General features: G+C 34.0%; 1 protein-coding gene across 2 annotated transcripts; it reads left to right on the top strand.

The window, feature by feature from the left end:
- The first annotated feature begins 226 nt into the window (after window positions 1–226).
- On the top strand, window positions 227–26850 carry bgm (acyl-CoA synthetase bubblegum family member 1). 2 transcript variants are annotated; one of them, XM_017619723.1, is made up of 9 exons: window positions 227–424; window positions 17760–18033; window positions 21094–21439; window positions 21508–21609; window positions 21817–22214; window positions 24988–25288; window positions 25383–25673; window positions 25728–25977; window positions 26064–26850. In XM_017619723.1, exons 2-9 carry the CDS (start codon window positions 17795–17797, stop codon window positions 26135–26137), a joined length of 2001 nt encoding a protein of 666 aa, XP_017475212.1. In that variant the 5' UTR covers window positions 227–424; window positions 17760–17794; the 3' UTR covers window positions 26138–26850. The 2 variants fall into 2 exon arrangements, with proteins under 2 accessions (XP_017475212.1, XP_017475214.1); XM_017619725.1 differs by lacking the exon at window positions 227–424 and adding an exon at window positions 15385–15448.
- Window positions 26851–27286: the final 436 nt, after the last annotated feature.

Below are 27286 nucleotides of genomic sequence, written 5' to 3'. Positions count from 1 at the left end.
AATTCTGCGGTGTTGAGTTTTCATTTACATGGCGCTTTGGTAAGACAGATCGTGTCAGCTGACTCGGGTTTACGTACCGGTAGGTTTACGTTCTTGACTAATTTCAGCTTTAGTGATCGTGCATGCATCTCTCTTTCTATATTTTTTTCTACATACAAACTTACAAATGTATATACATACAAACATATGCATTTGCCGTTAGCAGCCATTTGAAGTTTTGTTAGGTTTCCGGCCATTTAGCGGTCTCAGTCTACATTTGGGGCTTGTTAAAGTCGGTTGATTTGTTTTCGGTTGGTAGAAGCGCGATCTTCGTTCGCTCGATTTAATTTTCTAAACGGACTTTTTTTTAATTATTTGGTTTTCATCCTAATTTCTGTGGGTTTCGAGCGTTGTTGCTGGTCTACTATTTCCGTATCATTTATTGGTAGGTGAAGTGTTAATTGCAGAATTCTAGTCAAAATTAATCTGTGGGTGGAAAGTACTACTGAGCTTAACTTTGGAGTTTGAAAGTGAAACGACGATTGACATTGAACCTGGCAAATGGTTACACAAAGTATACGGACATACATACATATGTACAAATATTTGAAAGTGAGGAACAATTGCAGTTAAGTGAATGTACATACATATCTATGTATATATGTATGTACATAGCTGGAGTTTGTTAAAGTGAAAACGCATTTAAACCACATCATCAACTCGGTTCGGCTGTAAAGCATGGCATAAGAAATGTGTGCCAATAAAAATGTGCATATGCAGCGTTGCATTTAAGACGCTTTCTACTTACATACACATAGTATGTACCTATACATATGCACATATGCATGTACCTAAATATATGAGCAAAAAACTAATTTTTCGTAAGCTTTTACGTGAGTTTTTTTTCTGACAGAAGAATATCGGTATAATTACATTTTTGTTGTTTATCCTAGTTATAGTACAAGTACATACATATGTATGTATTTTAAAATATTGGCAGCTCATTACTTTTACTTTTCACAAAGATATTTCGTCGTTCTACATTCCGCGGAGGAAATGACTGTCGCCTTTTAATAACTAAACTACCTACATTTTTTATGTTGTTATCGATCGCGTGTTTTTGGTTTACTCAAAACTGGTTTTTTAATTTAGTCAGTTCTTCGAAAGTCGGCATATTCTTGGTAAGCTAGAGCGCTTTACATTGTATGTATATGTTATGTTCTCTCAATTTTTTTTTGCATATTTTATTTTTTATTATCAGCGCAATGACACACGTGGTAGTGTTGTTGGCTTTTGTACCACTCTACGAGTAAAAAAGTTTTTTTTTTGTGATAAAGTTAACCCTTGCATACGATACATATTTACATGTAGGTATGTAGGCTTTTGAAAAAAATACAAAAAGTGAGGGGGGTGTAGAGCGGATCCTCCTGATTCTAAATCCGAAAACCCCCTCCGGAGACTTAAAGGTTTTAAGCAATTTGCATTTAAAGTCGCACAAAATGTCGAATTCAACTTCACTTTTGGCTTTGTAGACCAATTGAACTGAAATGTTGGTGCTGCCGCACATAACAAAATATGCAAAACAAAAAAAAACACTGAAGACTGGAAACAATAAAAACGCACATAATACGTTTTTTTTTCATTATATATCGATGTATTGATTTAAAAAAAGAGGCGCAGTCTAAAATCGCGCAATTATTTATTAAAAATTTTACTTATTTATCGAAGTATAGATTTTTATGGAAAAAAGCGCCGCAGGTGAAAATTTATAATAAAAAATCGCGCGACTTGTCATTACAAATTTGCATTATTCATGGAAGTATTGATTTTTATAAAAAAAAGCGCCGAAGCCGAAAATTTTTAATAAAGAATCGCGTGATTTTTTATTAAAAATTTTCATTATTAATCGAAGTATTGATTTTTATAAAAAAAAGCTATTTAAAAATAGAGAAGTTTCATTATATGCATTCAACATACATAAAAGTAGTAAAAGTGTATACCGTGATTATGTGCCCTTATTTGTGGTGTATTTTCTTTAAAACGTATGGTAGCACACATTTGCTCTTACTGTCGGTCATTGTTATTTCTTTTTGTTTGTGAAATGTGGAAAAATTTTTAAACACATTTATCAACGCGTTTTACTTAATTAATTAATGTATATTAAAGTATTTCAAACGCATGCGAATATTTTAAGTGAAAAGTGGCATTTTAAATTAAAATTTGGTGATAGTAGTCGAGATATTTCAACAACAAATCACTTAAATACTATTAGCAGCAACATTGTGAAAGCGATACATTTAGTTTACGAAGACCTCCTTTAATATCTCCACAGAGTTTTATAAAAAATTTCGTATACCTACTTTGAGTTATATAGCTTTTGGTTCCGTAATGTAAATCTCAGCCGCTACCACTTCCAAAAAACCGGTTTTCGATTAACCGCGATTTTTATTGCGGGTTTAAACCGTTAAAAAAAATGGATTGAAAACTTGATCTTTACCGAAAAACACCACTGGTCGACTGGTAGTAGATAAAAGACTATTTATTAGTCGATAGTCACTTTTCCATGGTATTGTGAACTGTTTGTTTCTAGAAGGATGAGCGACTAATAGTCGTTTATCTACTACTAGTCGACACTCGCAATAGGGGTGTACTATTTGTATGTACTTTATTTTGTTTAACAACTGCATTTCAAAAAATAAAAATAAAAAATGTAAAATGTAAAATAAAAGAAATGTAATACAAAAGCAAACTTTAATTCGGAAACACACAATTTTAATAGTTTTGAATGGCGTTTTGTTCTTTGCAGTCAAAGACAATTTTCACAATCGACTTCACAATCAATACTGCTAAGCTACCAGATGAGCAAAAAAAGAAAAATTTGGCACTCACATTGAGCACTAGGAAGTTTTGGTACGCCATATATTTAAACCTTGTCTCGAAGATATAAAAAATAATTATATATTATATTTTCACTGCTGGTGAATGTAAAAACCGAACAAAAATTTCGTTTTTCGGTTTAAAAGGGGGAAAAACTGTTAACACCTAAATTAAAAAAAAAAGATTAACCAAATTTAAAAAAACGGTTTTTAGAAACACCAATCGTTTCTGAACATCCCTAGTACGTAGTAAGAGAACCAGTAGATGATGGCCTTTATCATTCAAATAGTACTTGAATTCTTTTCTTTTTTCGTTGATGTATACTAATTTAAATCGAATACTTTTGTCTCCACCATTCTGACCCACTGGTAACACCTTGTCGATGCATATCAAATCTTAGTTGGTTGCGACCAGTCAGATACCCAGAGAGTAGCACGATATGATCTCTAATTGTATAGTATCTGATCTACATATTTAAAGGTTAGCCGAAGAGAATGGCCTTTCTATCGTCGCCAATCAGTAATTAAGGCCAACTGAGACCACAAAAAGATTCCAGCCCTTAAAGGGCAGTTAAGGATCATTATCACGACAAATTGACAGCGACCTAATTCACTTCGATCCCACCGTGATTAAATTTTGGACAGGTAAAGACTGATAGAACATCAGCCTGGAACACCGTGTGCCATCTGCCAATTGAAGAAATTGTTTTCTCTATTAAAATTCTTTGTAATGTTTGGTTTTTAGTAAAATTATTTTTAAAGGAAAATATGTAATTAAAAAAAATTTGTTTCTTTTAAATAAATATTTTCTTAAAATTTTTTCTAAAAATTGCTTAATTTTCAAGAAAAACCGTGCTTTTTTAAATTTATTTTACTCCCAAAAGTGCATTATTCTTTATATAATAACCTTTTTTCTTTGGTTTTGGTAAAAATAGCTAAAAAAGATGAAGATCATTGTTAAAAACAGAAAAAATTTAACCGCTTCAGCCAATATTCTTATGAGTGGAGAACCTCTTTCTGGCCTGAACAGCAAAATCTACATTAGAAATATTCCTCAAAACCAAAACTTGTTTCTATTAAAAAAAAAAAAAAAAATACATTAAAAGAAGTCTAATTTATTAGGAACAGATATGTAGATCAACAAACCGATAAATGTATATCCATTTATGAAGAAATAAATCGATAAAAATATCGATTAACGTGAAAATATATGTAGGAAGTATAACAAATCGATAAATTTTTCAATAAAATTATCGATAGAGCTATGATTAATTAATCGATAAGTTATAAAAAATTAGAAAAATGAGAAATTTCCATAATTTTGTGTAGTAAAAATTTAGACATGCGTTTTTTGTGAACTGAAGTGGTTCCATTGACCGTCGAAATTTTTAGAATTTCTGTCTGTCTGTCTGCATGTTTGTACGCGCATCACTCAAAAACTAAAGCATGGAACTGAATTCAGTTTTGACCAACGTTTTGCTAACTTAAAATGTAGAAAAAAAAGATTAGAGTGTTGCCACCTATTTGAAAATTGCAGTTTAAGAAAATTGATAAGAGAAAGTAAATATTGCAAAATATCTGTCAAAGGAAAGAGGTTTAAGAAGGCTTACGGCCGAAAATAAATTTATGAAAAGTTACCACCTGTTTGAAATTTTTAATTTAATTTAATTGATAAGATAAATTGAATGTCGCAATATGGGTATAAAACTGAAGAGGTTTAGGAAAGTTTGCTACCGAAAATGTTTTGAGGAGGATTGCCACCTGTTTAAAAATTTGTATTAAATTAAATGAAACCAATGAAATTACAATACGGGTATCAGGCAACACAAAAATACTTTTAAGGCGCAGTTAAGCACGCCCGATATTTCCTAGTTTTTGCAAAAAGTTTGAAATTTTGACTTCCAAGGTTTTTTTTTTTATATAAGCGCCTAGGCTTTAAAAAAATCGTAAACGACACATAAACGAAAGGGAAATAGCCAAATAATGCTAAAATGTCCTTTGCCTATCCATTCATATTTTTGTCACTGTATATGTAGATGGCGCACTGGCATATTTGCAAACATTTTATTTAGAAGGAATATATTGTCTCCTGAAATGCAAAAATACCTAACAATAACTAATATTTAAATTTTTTTTCTTTCATAAAATAACGTGGGGAGTTGTAATTCGATGAAATAAATCAAAAAGTGAATTTTGAATTTTTTATTGGTTTGTAGTAAGAGAGAAAGAAGTATGGAAATGTCTAAAATAAAAAGAAGCTGTATCACTCCAGCAAAAAACTGCTGGAAAGGTCCATTAAATATATGATAATTGTCCTGAAATAGAAAAAAGTAGAGAAAACTCATAAATCATCTGTCTTATCGCTCTCCATATAAATGTTCATATTTGTCAATGGGATTTACACTCGGCTTCACATTTTGTTGTTAACGCGCACAATACTCATAAATATAAGTAAATTGTATAATAAAATGTGTTGCTTATCAGCATTTTATAAAATTCAAACACGCGTGTCATAAAAAAATTCCTTCTTAGTGGAAACATTAGTATGTAGTTATATTCGATTGTGTAGGGTTAAAGTGCACTGTTTTAGTTGCACGCACTCAACAGTCGAAAATATTACAAAGTGCATAGTCCAGAAGAAGAAAAAAAAAAACAAAACAACAGGCAATAATTTTCCTAAAGTCTAAAAAATGCTTATCAACAAAATACGAATGCTGACTGGTCGGTGGCAAAAACAAAAAGGGGGAAAAGCGGCGATATTAAAAAATATTTAAAATTTATAATGAGTATGCTGGGAGAGCGTCCCACTCCCGCAGAGAACACTCGCAGCAGATAACAGCGCTCACGTTATAATTTTATCACATTTGGATGCGCATTGTATATATGTATATATATATTTATTTATTTATTAACATGTGTTTTATCTTGCCTTTCGACACATACAATCTGCTACCTGCTTGGCATTAAATGAAAAGACAACGAATGAAGAGAAAACAAAATTGTCGCATGCATTTCGTATACTCATAGTTTGGGAAATATTTAAACATACCAAAATCGGCTATAAAAACAAATATACCCATCTATGTATATGACTGTAAGCGCTGAGCGGCCATAATGCTGGTCTCTTCAACTGACGATCGTTCAATGACCCAACACTTCTTCTTTATTGTCTTCGAGTTCCGCTGATTTTTTTATTGCTTTTGATAAAATTGGTAGGTAAACACTGGGTGCATTGAGATCGACATACATACATACATAGGAACTTTTACAACGTTTTTTTTTTTTTTTTTTTAAATATTTGTTGTTTACTCTGTTTTGCTTTCCCCAAACTTTTTTTTCGGATATCTTATTTGTACTACTTGCTCGCCATTTCAAGCTAAGCATGTTTCCGAAACACACACTTTGGTGGAGTGCTATTTTTCTAACCAGTTATCGCTTTAAAGTGAACATTTGCGGTAATTCACACAGGTGTATTTCCGATTTAGCATTACAGCAGCGAGTGCATGAGCATAGCCGCTCTGCCGGTCTGTTCTTCTCTCTTTGTTCACTTCCTATTTTAAAATATGCCAAGTACATGACCTCATGTTTTGGCATTGCTGCTGCCGCGTGTGAGATTTGGGGCATAAAAAAATCTGTCAAATGTTTTTGTATAGAAATAGTTTAACTTTTAGTAATTGTCGATTAGCAGAATCGAAAAGAGCTTTTGCTTAGTGAACGCAATGAGGTAAGAGGGTGTCCCAATTAATTTGACGAACAAATAAACCATATTTTTGTACACAATTTTTTAGTACCCGGAATGACCTCAACGATTTAGGCGGAATTAAAAAATGCGGCTCAGGCGGATTTTCCTTTCGCAAGAAAAGTAGGTTCGGTTTTCTTAGACTGTCAGCATTGGTTCTTTGTGAAACCGGTTCAGTTAGAAAGTACGACCTCAGTTGCCCAAGCTGTAATCTAGAAAAATCTGGGCAGTTTAGGAGAATAGGTGGAGAGAATACAGAAGGTGGCGCCGATGGCAACACCGCAAATCGGCTCTCAATGAATTTGACAGAATCAGCTGTTTTGCTAACGTCACAGTCGAGATGACAGCAGTAGTGATGTGCTGAGTCAATAATTTTAAGTATTGATCGATATTCGGTACCGATCTAAAAAGTATCCAATGCTCTCGATACTCGCTACTGAAACATTTAGGTTTCGAATAAAAGCGCACATAGGCCAAAAATATGGAAAAATCGGTTCAGGGGAGACTCGCCTATCAAAACCCGAATGTAGGAGCCAATAGAGCTTTTAATACAGATTCAAATGAAAGATGTATATATGTCGGCTCGAGGCCATAATACTTGTTTGATGCATTTTTGTTCCAGCTGAATCGGACGATATCATTTCTGTAGGCCTGGGGGCAGATTCTGTAACCAGTTAGCGGCAATTTTCGAATCGGTATCGGTTTTGTTGATGTATGATATGAAATATTTTTACGTCAACAAGTGCGTTATCGATTCGAAACTTGTCGCTAACTGGTTACAAAATCTCCCCTCTGAAAGGCTTCTTCATCCGTCAAAGTATTTTTCTGAACCTTGGATCGACTAAGGTTAAAACTGTTAAAATAATATTTCTCTGTTGCGATAAGTTCAAGTGTTTTAGCCGATATCATATAAATTAGTAATGAACGTTTTTTCTAAACTTGAAATGCATATAATTGGCGAAGGAATAATGTAAAGAATCGGTGTCGGGTACCGGAAAAGGAAGTATTGGGTACCGACAATTCAGCACATCACTAGAGAGCAGTTTTATTTGCCGCTCTCAGTTGTCAACTTTACGATGACGTCACGCCAAAATTACTCTCACGAATTCTGCTGCAATCGGCGCATTCTTGTATTCTATCGTTCTTGACACCAACTAGAATCGAGAGATCCGGCTTCGAGAGCCTAAGGAGATATCTAGACCGTTCCCCCATTCACAATCGACCAGAATGGCCTCGCAATGGTACATGCCCTGATTTTCCGCCAATGTTAGCTGAGTTAACATATCCTTGCAAAGATAAGTTCACAAGTAGTCAAGGGAACTCCGACTCTTTTTTTTCTTGGCGGTATAGGCTCAAGGAGTGCCGCCTCTGGCCTGTTCATAAGCCACATGGTTTCCTATGGTTTGACTATGGCCTGGCACCCTTACAAGTCTGATAAATAAATATTCCTATGCGAACGAAAATTAATTAACCCTTTCAAGATCAAGGGAAACATGCTTCCCAGAGAGTTTCTCCAATCATAAGAAAATTGTGGTAATCAGTCAACTTTTTCTGTTTTTAAAAGCTTTTATTGTGTTTGACCTGTGTGTAATCAACTTTCAAGGGAACTTCCGATGAGCTAGAGACTTTAAACTTGGCTCAGAACCCGATGGCAATGCAATGTGAAATATGAATTAATCCGCTTTGTGGCGGTGGTGTCGGGATATTTGAAAAGTCGTATTTACCCTGCAAAAATCGTTGGACCATGTAGTCTATTTGTGGTATATTGGAGTACTTACAAAAGTGCTCCTCTGTCATGCTGTAGCGGACCAACTCGTGTCTCTGCACCAGCTTATTGTTACCCGATCACTGCTCGTGTTTTAACGAAATGTGATTGAAGTTAAGCATTTGAAAGTACATTTGCATGTCTGGCTGTAGCTGAACGTGTAGAGATGCTAGCTGTTAGTTGTTAGCTCCCAGCATGTTCGGGTTCGAATGTCGTCAGAGGCAACATGTAATTTTTAATTTTTGTTTTTGGTTTTTATTCATTTCAAAAAAAGCATCTGCGAAGTAAAGAACAAAAGCGTGTACAAACGAAAAATTATAACGACAATGTCATTGGAGTATGTTAGGAGTAGTTTTGTGCTACTCTGATGTAATGCAGAGATGGAGTATATGGTCCTGCCCTAGGACATCGCAATGTTAATTGGAGCATATTTTTTATATGAATTGTGGTTAATTTTGGAGTACTCCTTGGTCCTTCGGGAGTACTCTTTACATGCATGCATGGAGTAGTCGCGATTTTTGCAGGGTATGGACCGATATGGTGCATATTTGGAATGTATGTATGTACATGAAATGGAATAACTATACAAAAAAAAAATTTACCCGATAGGTGGCGACGGATTCCCGTTTGTTAATTAAATGGAAAGAGATAACTCCCCAAAAAATTTAGCAGTTAGTGGTGCGGGGTCGATTTTTTTTATTAACCACTAATAAAAGCTTGACTTAAAAAAGAAAAAATTTTAATTATTTTTTAATTTCATTTAAGAATTTTTACCAAAGCTAAAAAAAACTTGAACATAAGTATTTTTAGACCAAAAGAAGATTATTATATGAAAAAACAGTACAATTTTAAATTAAAATAAAAAAGAAAAATTTTTAAGAAAAATGTGGACATATTTTTAATAAAGATCTGTTTTTTGGAGAAATTTTTAGAAACAAATTTTGAGAAACAATTCATTTTAAAGAATTTTTTTTTTTAAATATTTCATAAAAAAAATACTTCTACCAAAAACCAAACGTCATAAAAAATGTTTATGGAAAAAACTTGTGAAGAAATGGAATTTAAAAAAAAAATTATTTCTTATGATATTTTGGGTTAAATTTATATGTTTTTTTATCCTCTCTCAAAAAAGGAAGAGGTTCCCAATTCGTCGTCTATATTTGAATTTTAGGCTTACAGTCCATAAAGGGTTAAGGCATTGCCCTACTAGCTTCAAGCGTATCGTAAAAGCTCAGTTAGTCGAGACTTAACTTAATTTAACGTACGGTAAGAAATCATCAATGATTTCTTCTGCTGTGCTGGTAATATATCATCACAACCTGATTCAGTGAAGGATTCGAACAAGTGGATAGCTCTAAGTCGACCAAGCTTATTCAATTAAGGGTGGTGTCATGCCAGATTACTTGGAAACTAAAAGGATTACTTTGATTAAGTACTCACAGCTAATCGCTCAGTTTGTGGCCTCGTCTCTTAAGTACCCTTAGAAAATAAAATTCTTTGCAAGAAAGCACCCAAAACTCGACGACCAGCACTCTTAGACCTGCTTTACTAGAGCGGCTGTTACTCGAAATCCTAAAATCCGAGAACTATCATTTCATATAGCTTCTAGTTGAAGACCATTATTTATTTCTTGCAGTTCATAGTTTAAAACTTTTAAACGGGCTTGTTTAAGGAGTACTCTATTCAAAGCTCTTATCATCAGATATCTCATTTTTCCAACTGTGCAACTTGAGATTTTCAATATGAAAACTTAGTGTAACAGATATTTTAAGCGCGACAAACCCATCAACCCGAGCCTCATGTAGTATCTAAACCTTCAATGAGAGAATTTCTTGCAACCTCTTGAAGTAAATATACTAATTGGATCTTCTTTCTCATTCCTGCACGAATTGATTTTAGATGAGGATTCGATAAGAAAGAAATGTTTAAGAAAGTATGGTTGCCCGGCGGGGAGCTCTAACAGCTCACTACAAGTTAGGGCGAGATCGAGAGGATGCTTATCCTGCCAATAGGACCATATCTAAATACAATAGCTAAAGAGCATTATTTTACGGGAGCCCATATATTTAGATAAAGATAATATTATCTTTCCTCACTTTTATGTTCGTTTGTTTTTGGTTTAACAGAATAAGTATTACTGTAACATAAAATGTTAAAGCGTTAAAACATTGTAAGCGATACTCAAATCAAGTAATTATTGATGCTAGTTTTAAAGCAATTGTAAGTGAGAAAACTGCTATAAATATTAAAAATACTATAGTTGAGTGTGAATATAAATTTTTCTCGACACAGCAATGACAACAATAGAGTTACAAAATTCGCATTAGAGCCTTCGCGATTAAATCAATGGGCATTAATTAATTTGTCGCTAAAGTATTGTGTAATGAAAATGATTCCGCTGATTTGCTATATTTGTTCAGTCTTTTGAATAACAAATTTTTAGCGCATTTTAAATGCTTTTGCTTGAGATTTAAATAGAAATGTATGCGAAATGTAATACCTACCAAATGACTGCCGATCCAATGAAATGAGTCAGCTATAAGTGGATGTCTTTTCTAATGAAATCCACAAAATAAGTAGCCGAATTTTTTAGATTATTATAAAAAATAACTTTTAAGTACCGACATAATTTATACTTGTGAAAACTTTATCATTTAGATTAAACAATTCTAAAAGTGATAAGCCATCATATTTCTATTGTTTATGGAGTACTTCAGTGATTAGGAAAACATTGAAAATATTCTGCGTCCAACTACTTTTACAACATGCAAATAAATCAATTGCGAATGACAACTCCCTTGATTGTACAATTGATACATTGAAATTGTATAATTAATAGTTATAAACTCTTGACTGTTTAGTATTGATTGAAAGAGAAAAACAGTCCGGTGATTTAAAAAGTACACGTCGCTAACTTAGAACGAAAAGTAGCTAAGTCCATTTTTATAAATTTTACAGGGGAAGAAAAAAATTCTTCTGACCATTTTCTTCAAGTATTTTGCGTATCTATTTAAAACTAGGGTTGAAATGATGCCATGCCGGTACTTGGAAGTAGTATCGTTTACTTGGAAGTAGTATCGTAAGAAAGTATAGATACCCCAAAAAAATATGGGATCTAAAGTATCGATACTTACTTCTATCGATGCTTTTGGCTATGAAGGTATTGGACATGAGCTGCATTAAATTTAATTTTTTTTAAGTAAAAAATTGGACCTTGCACCTGGGTTTATAAGTTGACAAAATTCCAGGTGTATATTCCTTTTAGTAAAAAAGTAACGGATTTTATATCGTGAGTTCTTAGAAAGCTTAAATTTCCATACGGAATTTCTGGGCTGGGCTCCGTTGAATATTTTAGTTTTTTTCTAATATCCTTAGCTTCTTGCTTTCAATAACAGAGCTGGTCTCCATTACCTTTAATATTGTCCGATAATGTGTTCAGCGCGAAAAATAATATAGTTACTCTGTACGTTTGGCCGTGTATACGCCGCTATTCTATTAAAAAAAAAAAATGGACAAAATCAAACGAGAAGAGACAGCGAAATAAAAGTAAAGTTGTTTTAAAGATTTGAGATGAGGAATTCAGTAAGACTAGTCTCGTTTGGTGGAATAATTACCTTGACCTTAAAAACGACTTTCAGAAATAGATGGTTTAAATTTGTTTCCTTTTTTGGCTTGAATCCAGTATGCAATGAAGTTTTTAAATCCATATTTTTGTTGTTCGTACATCAAGGGATCCATTTCCTTTGGACAAAAAACTTTACTTTTTAAAGTCATTAGCGTTTTCAATATTTGAAGGTCGCTGACGTTTAAACAGTCATAAAGCACTGGGCGATTCATATTACCGGGGGAAAAGAGTCCGAAAGAAAATTCGCCTTGGCATCCAGTTGTGATACGAGTATTTTCTTTTCGATACCTATTCAGTGGTTCAAAAGTATCGATATCAAAATTACTCGGTATCGAACGAAAAGTCTCGAGTATGTACTTGTATTTACTTGTATCGTTTCATCCCTATTTAAAACAAACTAAAACTCCATACGAATCAGAAGTATTCGATCTTTATTAAAATATTTCGCATTATTTTTGCCTTGTCGGATTTTCGGTGACTCTTTTGGACTTTTTGGAAATTTACACTTCATTGAATATAAACGAGAAAAAATAAAAGAAGTACTTTCATCATTTTTCAAACGATGTATTTCTAATTTCTCTTGCTTCCTATATCAAAATATGAGTTTTCTTAAAAAGTGGACTTAGCAACTTTTCATTATAAGCCAGCGATATGTACCGACATGTGCATTACTATGCATTACACCGTCCGGCAAAATTTAACTTTTTTTGCACACATGAGAAAATCCAATGGAAGATATCCCTGTTTTGATGATGTAATGGTCATAAGATCAAACCCAATTCCCGTATATGGGCATAAAGTCAAATTCAAGACGGTCATAATGTCAATCGGTCTTGTGTCACCCCACCCATATTTAATTTTTTTTTTTAGGTTTTGCTTTTATTAATAATTTTATACATAAATAATCATCAGCGCCAAGTTCAAACATCGATTTAAAAAAATAAAAATATCATGCTTCAGCAAATCGCCAAAATACGTATGTAAATATATCTTCTTTTTATTTATATTTTAAGATTGCTTTGGATTTTCTCATGTGTACAAAAATTTGTTGGACGGTGTTACGAATGAATTTGCAATTCACATTATACTCTATACATATGTACATCCATAAGTATATACCGGCAAATGTAAACACCCTGTAAGACTTGAAAAGACATATTAGAAAACAGCGCCAAGTCATGCCAGCAAATATAAAACATATCGTTCTTCCAGCAAATTCTGAAGTGGGGGCGTACTTGAAAATTTTTCTGAGATAGGGCGTTTTCGCACCGGCTGTTGGTCGATCTTCTACGAAGCCGTCGATATGTAGTACACTTTTATTAACATACATATGTATCGTCGCCTCAGAAAACGGATGACGAATGTGCAAAATCACGATTTTGGGATTTTGATGCAGATTTACTAAGTTGGACATGCTCTTTCGATTTCTGCAATCCATTTTTTTATATCTCCATTAGTTTTTGAGATATTTCGTGCGCATTTTGTCGTATGTTACATAATATTAATGATTGGGTATGCCTTTTGTTGTATGTGCTGAAAATGCGTCACATACGACAAATTCCCATACAAACGTACCTTTTTTTTAATCATAAAACGTTTGTCGTATGTGGCACATACGACAAATTCCCATACAAATGTAATCTTTTTTTAATCATAAAACATTTGTCGTATGTATCGCAAAACTTTGAACTTACGACAATTGGATGGTCCTCTACTATAACGATACAATTAAAATTGAAAATTAACTAAGTAACTAATTTTAAAATTTTAAATTTTTAAATTTTAGCTTGCACTGAGTCTCCAATGAAATGAAAGAGATAAAAATGTACAAAAGACTGAATTTAAGTATTGTTTTTTGTTTTTATATAAAGAAAACGTATGTTCGTAACATATTTACAGCATAAGAGATGTACAGATTTTTTTTATTAAATACATGATTATGTTTTTGTTATGTTTTTTCTAATAAGTAATCATTATTTAATAAATATGTCTGTTTTTTTCATCAAATTATACCATCGTCGTTGAAATAGATACTTTACTATTGTCGTATGTTCTGTGGACAAAACAAAGTGGTGAGTAAACGCTACTTACGACAAAGTGTACACGGAATGAAAAGTAAATTTTCTCATTAACGCTAAGAGATATTAAATGTAAAAATATGGGAAATCAAAACTAATAACACCAACTACGTCTCCTTCAATAGTTACAAAAATCTACCGTACAGTTTCGGATTAATTCGACCTTAAACTTCAAAGTCAATTTTCTCAAAACCGTGTTTTGTAACATTCGACATCCGTTTTCTGAGACGACGGTATGTACTCTTCACGGGTATCTAGAAGTGCATCGAGTTGTTGCAATGGTCATTTTTTTATTAGACTAGTAAGCCTTTTGTTTTAGGCGGCCGTGGTGGCTGAGTGGTTAGAGGTGCGTGCTATCACTCCGTAGGTCGTGGGTGCGATTCCTGGTCCGGGCAACCTTGAAATCATAAAAAAGTGTTTTCTTAGAGCGGTCGCCTCTCGGCAGGCAATGGCAAATCTCCAAGTGTGTTTTTCTACCATGAAAAAGCTTCTTCTAAAAATCTGTTTTCCATTCGGAAGCGACCCTGCAGGGAAAGCTACTAGTTGTGAACTAGAATTCTACCGGTTTGCGTTTCAGCCGAACTAGTTCACGTTCTATCCTTTTTCAATGTTAGCGACTGGTATTTTTAACATTGCGATGTCCTACGAGATGTCAATTGTCAGGCTATGCATCAGCATCTACTAGTATAAATACTAGTAGCATCATACCAGTTGATGAGATAGTCTGTCAATTCATGCCCCGTCAAAAGCATAAGTGTGCCTTTTTGCTCGCGACGCTCCAGCAGTCACAATGGCCGGCAGAGAAGAGCACTCGCGTGGTAAGCCTGAGGTCTCTGGTTCAAATCCTGGCGCAGGTACAATTTTTTATTTTTTTTTTGTTTATGCTGTTTATTGTAATTTTTTAATTTAATAAAAAAAAATATTTTTGTTTAGTTTCTTTGTTTTTATATTTCTTCCTTAATGCTTTTTTGCAACGAAATTAGATTTTCAAATTTGTTATTTATTTATAAATTAAATAAATTATTTTTACTTACATTTATTTAACTTTAAAAATCTTAACCACCTCCAAGCGTCCTCGAACCTGCGATTTCAGAACCAGAACCAGTAGTCTTCACGTGACGCCACAGCCGACATTTGTAAGAAAAGCAATTAATTGCGTTTTAGTTTTGGCTTTGGCAATTCAAAGGCAGATGTCGCTGATCGCCTAAGTTCTTAGAAATTGTCGAACTGGTAGGCACATACTAGTTAATGAACTAGTATTTTTTCTAACTGGTTTGGCTTTTCACTGCAGGGGATGTAAAACTGTAGGTCACTCCATTTGTGCAACAACGGCAAGACACACAACACAATTTGGAGGAGAAACTTGGCGAAATATCCAGCAAATGCGTAAGCGCTAAAATATTATTGTTAATTTTAGTAGGCCTTTTTTTGATTCGCTGTTGTCAATTATAGTGGCACGGGATTTTTATGCATCTGTGCATATTTATAGTTAATACAAATATGAAGCGTAGCCGCTAACGGCGTTATAAGCGCCAATTTTTTATACCTTATTTTTTGCAAATTCCCGTTTTAGTATGGGCGACTTCGCGATTAGCGTATGTGATTATAATAACACGTGATTTTTGTATATTAAGTTAAACACGCTGCAAGCAAAGATGCCAGATGCATAGGAAGATATGAGATATTTATTCACATCACAGAAATTAATTTGAACTAATAGCAATGGAAAAACATAAGTATATTGAGTAAAAAATTGGTGAAAACCGTGTTAAGTTTTCATCAAAGATTTTTTAAACAGGGTTTAATTGATACTTTAGTACTTTTCTTAAGAAATTTTTTTCCAATTTCCCAACGAAAAATACATGCTTCCACAAAATCATAACCACAGTATTTTTGCGCAATGCTGATGGGAGTTATGTTTTTTTGTCGTGCTTTAAAAAAAAAACTCCCAACTGTCCAACTCCGGTTACGCTGACGATAGTATTTTTGCGCATTTTTTTCGGTGTATAAATATTTTGTAATTTGAACATATTTCAACTCTATTACTAAAAACCACCAGTATAAATTTTAATATATAGTCAGTGGCAACCCTTTTGAGAAATTTCTGGATAAAAAAAAATTGATATTTCTTTTACTGTCGTAAACTTTTCCTCATATCGTTAGCACAATTTTCCTCATAAAAATTTTCTGAATATTCAGCTTTTGAATAAACCATAAGCTTTTAAAAAAATTCGAATATAGCTTTCTCAAACACTTTTCGCTTGGTACACAGCGTGTACTATTTTATTTAATTTTATTTTAATATATTCGATTTTAACTTTTTCTCAAATACCTTTCGTTTGATACATATTTTGTAATATTTCACTTATTTTACGAATTAAAATGAATGGAATTTTTCAAATAGGTGGCAAACCTCTCCTAATTTTTTTTTCGAAATTTGGCTTTCTAAAACCGTTTCAGTTTGATACCCATATGTATTGTAATATTTCATTTATCTTATGAATTTAACAGGTGGCAACCCTTCTCAAATATATTTTCGCCAGTGAGCTTTCGTAAACCATTTTCGTTGGACTCTCATATCGTAATATTTAATTTATCTTATGAATTAAATTAAATTAAATTTTTCAAACAGGTAGTAGCTCTCTTCAAAAATGTTTTCTAAAGTAAGCTTTCTTTAACCTTTTTTTTTGACACCCATAGTGTAATACTTAATTTTTTGTTCAATTTAATTCAACTAAATTTTTCAAACAGGTGGCCACTCTATTTTTTAACCAACCAAGTATTATTAGCGAACAAATAAAAAAAAATTTCAATCCTCGTTTGTGCAGAAAATATTTCTATTGCAGAATCCAAATTTAATGAGTTTGTCCACTTAACGCCTTAAAGCGGGCCAGTTCGTAGCTCAGCAGCCTCGAGCTAATCCAATTAACTACAGGTTATATAGTAATTCAATGCTCCTGAATGCGTGTAATCACGCGACATAAGACAAAGGTTATCAGCTGAAGCAGACTGAATTCATGTACAATTTTGCGCTAATATTTCAATGGACAGATTTTAATAAAATACAAGTAATTTTTAGCAAAAAAAAACCGACTTCAACTCTCATATAAAAAAAAATATATATATGTATATATCTCCTGATCCACTGATCGGATCTTAACCAGATTAGTATGGGACCACCCCTGAGACACTACCTTTCCGATGCAAGAATTATCGAAATCGGTTGACGTGGTCGAAAGTTATGCGGTAACATAAATAAATAAAAAAATATTCCGACGAACTGATAACCTCCTCCTTTTTTGGAAGTCGGTTAAAAATGAGCTGAAAATACAGACAAGAAGTTCAATGATTGCAAACAACTAGCAAATTATATGGTTTACTTACTAGCAGCACTCTTGGCGCAAGTATTTTTCTTTGGACACATTTCGTGTCTAATCATGGAGTAACTACATATGTGTCCATAGATCAATTCCGATAAAAAAATATGAGCAAAGTTTTAGGATCTGAATAAAATAATACGTGTCTTGAAAAGTGCATAAGTAAGTGCAACCTTTGACGGACATGAAGTATGCTGCTCTTAACAGCCAGATAAATAATACTCCCGCGAAAGTGGTTTGAACAATTTTATGGTTTTTAATATCGCGATTATTTATTCAACCGCCTTATTTTATTTTATTTTTTCTGGATTTTTTTTCAGTTTTCGCTACCTCTCACTTTTGAGCTATCGCAGCCATGACCACTTGGGAAACTCTATACAACCGTCCAGGTCCCAATCGTTTGCTACCCGCCGAGTCATATAGCACAACTGATCCTACAGAGCCAGTGAAAATTCGTAAAGCCGCCGATGGCCTAGGTGCTGAGGAGCCTATTTCCATTCCTGGCATGCTGAAACGTACCGTAAACAATTATGGTGATTATCCAGCATTGCGGACGAAGAATGAGAATAAGGAATATGAGACAGTAACATACAAGTGAGTGTGAATGAACATACCAGTAAAAAAAAAGAATTATCATCCAAAAATTAAACTTAGATCGCTCTTTTGCGAGCATTTTTTTATCGATATATTAAACGGTAAATATCTCGCTAAATATTTCGACAAGAGAATGCCTGTCGAACATAAATGTTTGAATAAGTATATCGACTAGAATGTGTTATCGATTAATATTTTAATAAAAAATCGATAAATAATCATTTCAACAGAATCAAAAATTTATCGAAACTAGTACCGAGAATTTAAGATTCATTTGTATGTAACATCGGTTTTTATAGAGCCCGCCTCTAATTTCCAGAGCCCATATAAATAAATTTTTCTAGAAGAATTACATCTATACTCTATGGACATAAATTAAATTAGAGAAGAATGCGAAGGAAAATACAACAATTATTTTTGTTTTGGATTGTCCTTTTTGTTACATTACATTAGAAAAGCTGCCGACTTTATTTTCACTTAGAAAGTTAAACGCTGATTATTTTAATAAAATGTGTATAGAGGGGCCCGTGATTTTTTAGTACCGGGCCCGAGTTTTCTCTCGACGACGGAAAATAAAATAGAATAAAATAAAAAAATGTTAAATAAAACTAAATAAAAACCAATAAAAACAAGAAATTTTTAAGCAAAAAAACACAACAGACTTCAATTGTCATACAAAAAGTTAAGAGTACCGTTAATTTCTTCATGATGCAAATTAGTATGGGACCACCTCGGAGACACTGCCTTTGCGATAGAAAAATAATTATCGAAATCGGTTTACGTGGTGCAAAGTTATGCTGTAATATACATAAAAAAAGATATTCCGACGAATTGATAACCTTTTCTTTTTTTTGTGAAGTCGGTTAATAATAAAACAATTTTTGCAATTGATCGAACCGATGGCGAATCCGAATCCTACGGAATTTTTGTACGCAGCGTTAACCACTCGACTCGCTTGTTTTGTTTGCTTACAAGTGCAATAGACAACAGTTGGCAGTTTTGGCCAGTGTTGTCATCGAAAATTCCCTGAACCGCATTAATTTAGAGGATTAGCTGCAGAACTTAATCCCGCTCAACTCCAATCAAAACCCGAAATTATTCCGAATTATCGAGTTAATCTGGATCAACGCTGCTTTCATAGACAACTAAATCGATACATGATATCTAATTCTGATAGACAATTCCATAAAAAAATTATGGGGATTAAAATTCAACTGGAGTTCTTAGCCAAAATGCTATCGATTAAAAATATATTTTATGATATCGATAGAAAAGGCGGTGAAGATATCGAAAATAAATTTTATAACAGGGATCGAAGTGGTTATGATCTTTACAATAAAAATCAATATTTAACCGGTAAAATGTAAATTTTATTTATTCGAGCAAAAGTAAACCGTTATTTTGTTATTTTTTATGATTGTTTTTTTTTTGTTTTTATATTTTCGATCATATTTTCGTTATTTTCAGATTTAATTTTTTAGATCATAAAAGATTTAAATCGGTCATAAAATCGCAACCTCCATTATAACTGTTAAAAGTTATCGAAAAAATTAAAATCCAAAATAATGATTAGTTTTTTATCGAAAAAGATACAAATCACAAAATAACGATAAAATTTAATCGAAAAAAATAGAATTAAACGATTTTTCTTGACTGAAGAACAAAAATTAAAAATTAACAATTTTGCAAAGTTCCAAAAATAAACATGTCTGAACTATAACATAATGTGGTTGTTCACACAGGTTATCTGGTTATGTGGTTATATTTTTATTCAGTTTACAATAATAAAATACACTACAGAATAATAACACTATGCGATAGTCAAAATCGGGATGGGATGAAACCAACGGGAAATGTTATATCGGTCAAAAAGAAGTTATACGTGTCTCGGCGTTTTGCTGGGTCACGTCTAGGAATCGAGATATATATATAACTATCATATAGGGGAAATTGTCACCTTTGCTGGTCTTTTTTTGACATAACTCGAGAACCACTAGTCCGATTTTGCTCAAACAAATTTAAAAAAATTAAAAATTACAATTCCTTTAATCTGTTCATATAACGTTTTTCTATATAATCAACAGTTTTAAAAAAATTTAATATTTTAGGCAAAAAATATTTTTTTTCTTCATACATTTATTTTTACCGGCAAAACTGTTGATTATATAGAAAAACGTTATATGAACAGATTAAAGGAATTGTAATTTTTAATTTTTTTAAATTTGTTTGAGCAAAATCGGACTAGTGGTTCTCGAGTTATGTCAAAAAAAGACCACCAAAGGTGACAATTTCCCCTATATGATAGTTATATATATATCTCGATTCCTAGACGTGACCCAGCGAAACGCCGGGACACGTATAACTTCTTTTTTACCGATATAACTTTCCCCGGTAGTTTGAACCCTTCCCGATCACTGACCCCTACCATTTGTCTCACAGTGTAATGTTTAACCGCGTATATCAATCTTCCTATAACCTTTCTTATTATATCTAGGCGAAGATTTTTTGAACAACAAGGCTGGTAGAAGAAATTATTTGAAACGAGTATTTACATACAATATTTAAAAACTTTAGCCTTGAATTTCTTCATAAATTCCACCTTTGAAAATTTCCATTTTAAATTCAGTATTTACGACCCCTTGATTCCGCATTCATAAATCCCAGCACCGTTGTTGGTCTCCAAAAAATCACTTTCACACATTTTTTTCGCCTTGGCACCACAGCCAACTGTGTAAAAAGCGAATCCAATGGTTTCATTTTTCAACACACAATTTACTGGTTAAACGTGCCAACTATGACAACCCTTGCAACGCTTGTACCACTGCGTCCACCTACTCCTATCCCGTCTCACCATCGTCTTTCCACACACATTTATATATGTAGGTATGTATGTTAGCACAGAGCACAAAATCCATTTCTCCATTTGTCGCCATATTTTCACGCTTCATTGCCATTTAGACTAAGACAAATTTTCACACTTTTGGTTTTGAATTTACTATTTAATTCCTTTGTTTCCTCTTTCCTCGAATTTATCGACTTTGCTGCGGAACTGCGAAATAGGCAATATGAACAAAAAGTGCATCAAGCCGCCAAGGCGTTCATCAAGCTCGGACTGGAGCCGCATCACTCAGTGGGTGTGCTATCCTTTAATTGCGCCGAATGGTTCTACTCCGCCATGGGTGCCATACACGCTGGTGGTATTATCGCTGGAATTTATACGACTAACTCAGCGGAGGCTTGTTTCCACGTTTTGGAAAATTCGCGTGCACAAATCGTCATTGTCGACGAGTCCAAGCAAATGGATAAGATTAAAGAGATTAGAGATAAGTTGCCACATTTGAAAGCGGCTATTCAAATACAAGAACCATATGCGCCGTATATGAAGAAAGAGGATGGCTACTATAGGGTAAGTTTGGAGTGGCGCTTTAAGCTTTTTAAAGCTATTAATTTTGTCTTCTCTACCCTGCGACGTAGTGGTCGGAAATTGAAGCAATGACGGTTGCTGATGTCGAGGAGGAATACAAGAAGCGTCTGGAGAATATTGCCATCAACCAGTGCTGTTGTCTGGTATACACGGTAAGTAATTAGTTGTGGTAGATTAAAGAGGCGAACGCTAAACTCAAACGATTTCTTAAGTTTTGCGTTTGTTTGTACATGGAGCTTATGTTATGACAGACAGTACTTCGTACGCCCGCATCCAAAACCAAATTGCTTCTTAGTTAAACGCATGCCAATTGCTTCCTACACACTTATCAACCTCGCTAATCGTATTCTTTATTACAGTCTGGTACAGTGGGCATGCCCAAGGGCGTTATGCTTAGCCACGACAACCTCTACTTCAATACGCGCGCTATTACCAAGTCGCTACACAATATTATCGCCGGCGCTGAGGTGGTCGTCTCCTATCTGCCGCTCTCCCATGTGGCCGCACAGACTGTGGATATTTACACAGTAGGTTCCATAGCCGGTTGCATTTACTTCGCCGACAAGGATGCTTTGAAGGGCACACTGGTGAAGACACTGCAAGATGCGCGCCCCACACGATTTATGGGTGTACCGCGTGTCTATGAAAAATTCCAGGAACGTATGGTGGCCGTTGGCTCGTCGAGTGGTGGTTTGAAAAAGGCGCTCGCCAGCTGGGCTAAGGGTGTGACGCTGCGTCATTACATGGAGACACATGGGTGAGTTGGGGGGGGTTGTATTTTTATTTATATTTACCAAAGAGAGCCACGTTATGTGTGGGCATGTGTTACGGTGTAGTTTTCTCGGTTGATTAATGTACGACACGTTATTGTCATTTACTCGCTTAACTGGTTGGCGTTGTCTGATTGCCGGTCGGGCAGCTTCAATGTCTGCCAGACTGTATGATGGAATGGCTATCGTTTACCCGTTAACATGAGTGGTGTTTAACATTTAAGCGTTGAGTAATTGCGCTTAATTAACACACCGTCAGCTGTGCTGTGGTGAGTATAATGAAATGTCATCTAGCAGCCAGTAATGCATGAGTTGAGTTGTTTGCCCGCTGTCCTCAATTGATTGTCAATTGTTGAAAGGAAAGTTGAATGGGTTTAGAAAAATGGTTTAAGTTCAAGTGAACATAGGCGGGTTGGAGTAACGTTTTTGAGGTGTTGAGAAACAATTTAGCTAAAAGTTGACAAATGACAATTATGTTCGATATTATCATCTTAACCCATTCAGTGCAAGTGTCCAATATATCGGAAAAACTTATTTTTGTGCTTAAAGCTCTTTTTTCGTAAATAAAAACATTTGTGGTTAAAGGAACAGTTGTTTGGAGCAAACTATACCATTCTTCTTCACGCAGTTTCTCTAATTGTATCTTTTGAAGCGTCAGAAAAGTCGTAGTGAACAGTGGAATATATTGGAATAAATTAACCACGCTTCGGTGGAATTTAAATATTACAAAAAGTTTCGATAGATATTTCGCCAAAGAAAAAAAATAAAATTAATTGAGATCACTTCCCATTTTACAAACCAGCGATACCATAGTTTTCGATTATAATGTGCGCTGGATAACGGTGAAACCGATAGATTTATAAATTTTTTATGCTGAAAGGGTTAAGCATTTTGTAAGTTTATTACTGATAAAAAATTTCAGATACATCGAAAATTATGCTATTAGCAAGTCTTTTATGAACGTTAGCGAACATTATGTAATCGACAAATTGAAAAATACAAAACTGGCTAAATTTACCGGCTGCACAATTTTTGTTAGCCGCGCAGAATATTTGTACTTATACAATTAGGTACTGTTAAAATTATTGACAACAAAACCGAAAATTGATCGATAATATATCGATAACATATCGATTAATATTTCGATATATCGTCGATAAAATATATAAATTCGTTTCTGCATTAAAAATGAAAACGCAGAAATTCCGATGTTGATGAAAAAATTGATTATAATATCCTTCTATTCGAATTTGTGTATCGACAATGATGTCGATAGATACAAGATTAATCGATGTAGGTAAATATAACAACGTATGTAACGACATATTTGTCGATGCATTTATTACTATCGGTAATATTTTCGATAACTAGTCGATAAAAATATTAATAAATTTACTAGCATATAGAAAATAATATCGCTGAAAGTCGACTACGATATCTTTATTTTCTAATATTTCGATAAAAATGCCGTTAGTACAAATATTCGTAAGCATACCAACGCACATAACGATGTACATATGCATACATTTAGAAATCCATATAGTTTTATCGAAAGTCAACGCTCATTCGCTTGCGATATTTACGCAGACAAGTCTTTTGAATTCTTGCACTTTTTGAGTGCCACCTTGAAATAAATCGGTTACAATCTACGAGCTCCATGCTTCTAAAATTTCGTTAAAAACTTTAACAGTAAACAGAATGTATGGGGAAATTTATTACTTAAATCAGAAACGGACCTCAGCGGTTAGAGAGATCCCAAGATGTTTAGTAAATTTCTTCTTTAAGCATAAATAATCTACTCATCAAATTATTCACGGCATATCTTTTGACATTCACTTAGCTTTTTTTGTTGAAATTCTGTTTTCATTTTCGGAAGGAGAAAATTTTGAAAAGGCTAATTGCGGCCTATATATGTATATGGAGCGTAGCTCAACTCGGGTTATTTTTCTATCCTTCTTTTCCATCGTTTTTACGTATTGGACATCTTAACTTTCTTATTGAGCACTGAGATTTTTTTGACCATAATTTTTCTTGCGAGAGAAGCTTTTTAAGGCTTTCTATAAATTGAAGAGACGCACTTGGCCAAATTCATTCGCTTCGCAAATGATAGTACCACCCTAAAAGCTCTCTTTGATCGCCACTTGCTTACACAATCGTTTCTAATACGGTCTCCCAAAAAGGAACTGCTTCGCCACACAGTGATAACCTTGTTCATAACTTCATCTGTGTTCTTACTGCTGTTTCTATTGTGTTGATTGGTGACCCTTACTTACTTCGTTGACTTTCGATACAAGAGTACCAATGTGGTCATCGAGTATGTTCTTTGTAGTAGTATATGGTCTTCAACCATCTCTGCTATTTGTTTCCTTTTCAAACGTGACTTTTAAGGACTAGTTTTTGGCTTTTGGACATGTATGAGGACATCACCTCAATCACCCAATCTCACCAAAGATCGTCTTCAACCGAATCTCTCCTTTGTTTTAATAGAGTACGCTATTTATAAATCAAAGTTTTTGTTTTTGCAAAAGGTCCCGTAAATGGTTCAGATCTTATTCTTATTAATTTGATGATGTTTTTTTTTTATCAGGTAGCATGTCATAGCTCAAAAAAGAAGTAACCATTTTACCACTCCAATTGATCTATTCCAAGCATATCTGCCTCCCCCGTAGCACCTTTGTCCTCGTGTCGCACTACTTACATATGATTTTTCTATTTTCTACAAACTTTATTAACCTTTCTTTCGTTTTATCCCCGCCACAGCAAAGGCCCCGGTAGCTTTGGATATAATATCGCTAAGAAGTTGGTTATGTCAAAGGTGAAGCAAGCGCTTGGTTTCGATCGTGTTATTACACTTGTTACCGCTGCGGCGCCCATGTCACCTGAGACCAAGAAGTATTTCCTCAGCTTAGATTTGAAACTCTTGGATGCTTTTGGTATGTCGGAAGTTGGTGGTTGCCATACAGTATGCGCTCCAGATACACAACCGCTCAATTCGATTGGCAAAACGTTGGCTGGTTGTGAAACGAAAATCATCAACAAAGACGAAAATGGACACGGTGAGGTGAGTGAGCAAGAAAAAGCGAATCACCAAGTTACATATACATATATCTGGCCATTATTAAATATTCAATTGGAATTTTAATCTTTCTCAACAGATTTGCATACGCGGTCGACACGTTTTCATGGGCTACATTTACAACAAAGAGAAAACTGTTGAAGCGCTCGACGAAGACGGTTGGTTGCACTCTGGTGATGTGGGTTATATTGACGACAAAGGGCACATCTATATCACAGGCCGCTCCAAGGAGATCATCATCACAGCCGGTGGTGAAAATATACCACCAGTGCATATTGAGAATTTGATAAAGAAAGAATTGGAAGGCATATCGAATGCCTTCTTGGTGGGTGAGCAACGCAAGTATCTCACCGTGTTGCTGACAATAAAGGTGTGTTTGATATCCTAATATCTTCGTAACAAATTTTGATTTTACATTTTTCAGACCGAAATGGATATCGAAACTGGCGCTCCACTCGACGATCTCTCGCATGAGTCGCTCACATGGGTGAAGAGTTTGGGTGTTGAACACAAGACATTGAGTGAAATTCTGAAGGCTGGCCCCTGCCCCAAAGTGTGGAAATCTATTGAGGATGGCATTAAGCGTGCCAACAAGCTGGCCATTTCCAATGCGCAGAAGGTGCAGAAATTCGCAATACTGCCACATGACTTCTCCATTCCAACGGGTGAATTGGGTGAGCACAATAACTATCCTAATGCTATTTTCCAATTATTTTTTAGTGGAAACATTTTAAATTGCGATTACTTAATTTTTTTTTAGGTCCGACTTTGAAGGTGAAACGTAATGTTGTCTCCAAACAGTATGCCGATATCATTGAAGGCCTTTATGCTTGAGTTATGTATGTAACTTGAGTTTTGGGAAGCATAGTAGTACAACCGAGGCTGTTCGTAATTCCTACAAATTTGCTGAATTAACATTAAAATAGTTAGAGAAAGTTATATCTAGAGAAATTACTAACAAAAAAGGCATACATAAGAAAGCAAACGAGTTTGCCTATATTACAACAAAAATTGCCGGGCTGTATAGTAGAATTAAAAAAAAAATAACAAATTTACTATATCTATAGTATATGACTTATGTAAGTTTAGTTTCTTTAGCCAATAAAGCAAAGCAAGTTTGTAATATTTACATACACATAAAGGATCTTAAAGCTGAATTCTTAACCGCTGTATGCTGTTCATTTTGTGAATTTCTATTTACAACAAACTTTCTTGTTATTTCTAATTATCCTGCCTACATATGTACATATATGGCCTACTTCAATGCTAATTTTTAAATGAACTTGATTTTAGAATGTGTTTAACAACAAGGATTTTATATGAAAATTGATTGGAGTTAAAATTTTATGATTTGATAGAAACTATTCACATAAACATACACATACTTACAAGGACAACATACATACAAACATATGTACCTACCTACATATACATATAACTATGTAAATAGATTTCATTACTTTAGCTTTAAAAGAAACTGTTATTGTACAATGAAACCTAGGAAAACATTCGTTGAAAATAAAATATAAAACAAGTACTGAGAAAAAGTTGTAATCTGTTTTTTAATTTTATTTTTTAATACATATCTAAATAAAGTGCTGTCATCGAACATTTAAAGGATTGGGGAAGTGTACGCGAGAACTTCTGCACAGAATAATACAAAAGTGGTTTACTAATTAAATGCACAATGAAAATGGTGTACACCGCCTAAATATATGCCAATATTTTTGATTTTTGATAGAACTAGTACACTGCAAAAAACTCTTGTGAAGAAATAAATTTTAAAATAATTTTCAACCCCGGTTATGAGATGATTATAATTATAGGTATTAATTAATATGGTAATCGAAATTGATGATGGAAGATAACTACTTTAACAGAAACCGTCACAGTGAGTATGCTTTTCAACCCGCGTAACAACAAAGCAACAAAGCGGTGTGCTATCCTAATGACCTACAGTGGATAAGTTAATCATATTTTTCG

Source organism: Rhagoletis zephyria, unplaced genomic scaffold, assembly GCF_001687245.7.
Source record: "Rhagoletis zephyria isolate East Lansing unplaced genomic scaffold, Rhagoletis_zephyria_1.1 Rzeph_scaffold_01938, whole genome shotgun sequence".
NCBI lineage: Eukaryota > Metazoa > Arthropoda > Insecta > Diptera > Tephritidae > Rhagoletis > Rhagoletis zephyria.
The sequence above is the reverse complement of the archived record's forward strand: the minus strand, read 5'-3'. Positions and strand labels throughout refer to the sequence as shown.